This window comes from Athene cunicularia, assembly GCF_003259725.1.
Source record: "Athene cunicularia isolate RWA chromosome 18 unlocalized genomic scaffold, athCun1 chr18_part1, whole genome shotgun sequence".
In the NCBI taxonomy this organism is placed as follows: Eukaryota; Metazoa; Chordata; class Aves; order Strigiformes; family Strigidae; genus Athene; species Athene cunicularia.
Window position 1 is genome coordinate 9,871,330 of NW_020799123.1, and position 1,959 is coordinate 9,873,288.

Genomic DNA, 1,959 nt, shown 5'->3' on the forward strand with positions numbered 1-1,959 from the left:
CTGCCCCGTGTAGTGTTTTTGAAATTTTACATACATGTGGTACTGACCTCTGGTAACAGTACATACAACTAGAACATGTCAACTTCCAAAGAGCCTTAAGGTTTCTAACGGTGTGCAGCTGTTTCAAAATTATATAGCCAAAGTCCAGTAAGTTCTGCACTTCAGCCACAATCATCTCGTGTTATAGCTCTAGTCAGAGAAAGGAAGAAAATGCTGTTGTTCATTCTCAGGCAAGTTAAAGCTGACAAAAGTTAAGGAGCCTTTTATTAAAACAAGATTTTCCAACATTCTGCTCCAAATCAGGCTGGATATCTCCTCTGTATCCAGTGACATATGCTTAAGAAAAATCACTATCCAAAAAGAGACATTATTTTCAGCTAGGTGAGTTCTTTGTTCCAAACAGGCAAGATACCATTCTTGCTCTGATCTGTGCTGGCAGTTACCAGTTTTATGGTCAGCTTAAAGTCATGTCAAGCTCACTCCAAAGTCCACAGCATTACATTTTACGTAAATGCTATTTTTCTGCTCCTCTTCCAAACTTGCCCCAAAGCTTCAAATGTATATAGGCAAGATTTCAACAGATGAGTATTTAAAAAAGCAGAAACTATCTTGGATGCAATCTTTCAACATCAGAAAGCTCCAGAAATTTCTAAAGCAGAAGTCTTGAAGTACAGCTAGTTATGCTGAAATCCAGTAACTCCATTCTGAAAGTCTGTGCAGAAGAGCATGTGTTAGAGGAGCAGTCTCTCTGCTTGAGAAAACAGTCGTCTTCAGCTGATGGCAACCTCTTCGATAAAGATTGTAACAAGACATCCTATTAACTAACTGCACTTTGCTTCTTTATTTGAGGGAGGAGTCCAGTTCCTGTGGGCAGCTTCTGGCTGCAGGTGGTCTTATCAGATAGAAGATGCATCCAAACAACTTCAGATTATTGTCATTCAAGATTTTAACTACTAACCACCACACAACTCCTCTGCTTCTATTTTTTTTTAAAGCAGCGTCAAAAGACCTGGTTGGACTGGAAAAGACAGCATGAAAGGCTACACTAATAGGTTGTGATACCATGACATAGGGAAGAGAGAAAGCAGGGTATGTTAGGTAATAACACTGTATCTACACTTAAGCTCCCTTCCCTGTTTAAGATAAGTCTGTAAATGTCAAAGACATCTTTGGACAAAGTAAAACCAACTTAAAAATAGAAAAATCAAAGCAGCAAACTCAAATGAGTTCATCTACAGTTCATAATGTGAGTGGAGATAAAAAACTCTGAAGAATCTAATCAGAGACTTCAACTATTAAGTAGCAAGTAGAATAAAAACATCAATTCATTTGATGAAACATCTGTTGAAGCCTTACTGCAAATATCCTACTAATTCTTTGTGGTATTTTAGGATGTTCTTATGATTACATATCAAAATTATATATGAAAATATAAGCAAGCATCCAGCTTCTCATCCAGTCAAAAACAGAGCTTTTAATACACGAATTTCAAACTTACAACTCTCATGTAGCTACAGAGTAACTGTGCTCCTCCTATACAAGAAACAGCTTCTCACATCCCCAATATGGAGTGCTAATACATCCTCATCATAAAAGGAATCAATAAAAAATGTGTTAATTCATTTAAAATTCAAATAAGTTCCAGCACTTCAATAGAATATGTCTGAGGGTCTTTCTGGTGGTGAAGTCTTTGTAATTCTCGCAAACTTCCTTCAATCTTGTTGAGTTCAGAGTAGAACCGTACCTAAAAAGAAGAAAAACACAGATATTTACAGTAAAATAAATTGTAATTATTTTCCTGCTGTGGAACTATCTGTGGTTCTGCAGTCAGATATTTAAACTAAACAAACACAGCAGCTTTTCAAATCAAAATGAGAAAGAGAGGCAACTTCCATTTCACGCTCAGGAAGGAACATACAGACGAGAACAGATATTATATAATTTGTCATTGCTTGCTTC

The 1,959-nt window shown here is 36.7% G+C and overlaps 1 protein-coding gene across 1 annotated transcript in view; it reads right to left on the reverse strand.

The window, feature by feature from the left end:
- Positions 1-247: 247 nt before the first annotated feature.
- NOL11 (nucleolar protein 11) overlaps positions 248-1,959 on the reverse strand; it is a 16,271-nt gene continuing 14,559 nt past the window's right edge. The window contains exon 18 of the mRNA XM_026861304.1: positions 248-1,744. Coding sequence (XP_026717105.1) covers positions 1,631-1,744 — 114 coding nt within the window. The 3' untranslated portion in view covers positions 248-1,630. The remainder of the gene's footprint in view (positions 1,745-1,959) is intronic.